The sequence below is a fragment of the Perkinsus marinus genome, assembly GCF_000006405.1.
Source record: "Perkinsus marinus ATCC 50983 genomic scaffold scf_1104296934488, whole genome shotgun sequence".
NCBI lineage: Eukaryota > Perkinsozoa > Perkinsida > Perkinsidae > Perkinsus > Perkinsus marinus.
Window position 1 is genome coordinate 1 of NW_003214765.1, and position 1,294 is coordinate 1,294.

General features: G+C 48.6%; 1 protein-coding gene across 1 annotated transcript; it reads left to right on the forward strand.

Annotated features, from left to right (window-relative positions):
• Positions 1-214: 214 nt before the first annotated feature.
• On the forward strand, positions 215-1,213 carry Pmar_PMAR011143 (hypothetical protein; the record flags this gene model as incomplete). The annotated part of the gene is made up of 7 exons (XM_002784849.1): positions 215-299; positions 342-403; positions 480-595; positions 647-745; positions 790-864; positions 911-1,048; positions 1,185-1,213. Coding segments are annotated over 7 exons (604 nt in total), but the record flags the coding sequence as incomplete, so codon positions are not given.
• Between the last annotated feature and the right edge of the window lie 81 nt (positions 1,214-1,294).

Sequence of the window (1,294 nt, forward strand, 5' to 3'; positions counted from 1 at the left end):
GCGCACAGGAATCAGACGCTGCCTTGGGAGTCAAGGGCGATTCTAACGGACGTTGGGGAATACAGTTCCTCAAGATGAGTAGTATGGGAGTGCCAATGTAGTGTTATTTTGTGGTCTACTTGTCCTTTAACTTTCCTGCGGTTGATCCTGACAGTATCGTCTGATGCTATGGATTTTAAGATCTTTAGTACCACTCCTCCGTCACTTCGTGTAGGTATGATGCTCTCGTGACTAAGTTCCAAGCTTTGGCCGCTGCTCATAATAAGCTGCAGACTGAATACTCTGCATTGGAGATAGAGGTAGAAGAGTGCTGGGTTGACATAACCATAAATACCCTTCAGATCACTCACCGTGATTCTAAGATAGAGCAGCTCACGAAGAAGTATCGGGCTATGGAGTCAAGGTAGGTCTAGGTACACGTTGCTAGGGGTTACAGGAAGCGAGCGGCTGAGTTGAGACTTGTTATTATGGTTGTTCAGGTACGAGACAGTGCTGCATCAGTCACAGCTGGCTTCCTCCGACTTCACTATTCTCTTGAACCAAAATCTTGAACTCAAGCAGGCTCTCGAGGAAAAGATTGAAAAGACTGGTTTTGGTAGGGCCTGATGGTTACATGATTGGATCGTATTCAGCGCATTGTCTTCAGATGAGGAGGAGGCGGTGACGTCTCTACCGTTGGGGCCTCATCGGTTGGAGGAAACGGAACCGGTGGATCAGCATAGTAGGGAGCATCCACAATCCGGAGGTAGTGTTCGAGGCATACCCGATGCTTGTCGACATCTACGTCAGCTCGTTCAATACCGAAGTCATTCCGGGGCCTCACTAAGATGCTCAAGGGAAGCAAAAAGAAGTCGTCCCCATCAGGTAATTTCGGGGGGGTCGTCGCTCTATGTTATGACCTCTTACTCAGGCTCGACGGTTGTGGAAGTGAGTATTGGTGAGAGCCCAGATTCCCACACACATCCTAGCGACTCGTCGTCCTTGGCTGAGGAGCATACTACTACGACTGCTAAGAAGCATCATCGTCATTCAGACGCTGAGGCGGGAAGTAAGAACGGAGTATATGGTGTTGATGGATATGACTTGTCGTTCCAATCTGAAGACGCATTTCTCTGTGTGAAGCTCCATAATGCACCTCATTTGCCTTGCACGTTGCTGACTATGACATCTCGTTGTTGTCTCAGGTGCACTGTCGGGTAAAGGGGAGCCCTAGTTGCTGTATATCTGAGGGAGTTGCCTTCTACTGTGTAAGTCGCCTATTATATTATCTGTCGAGATGCCCCCTTTAACACCA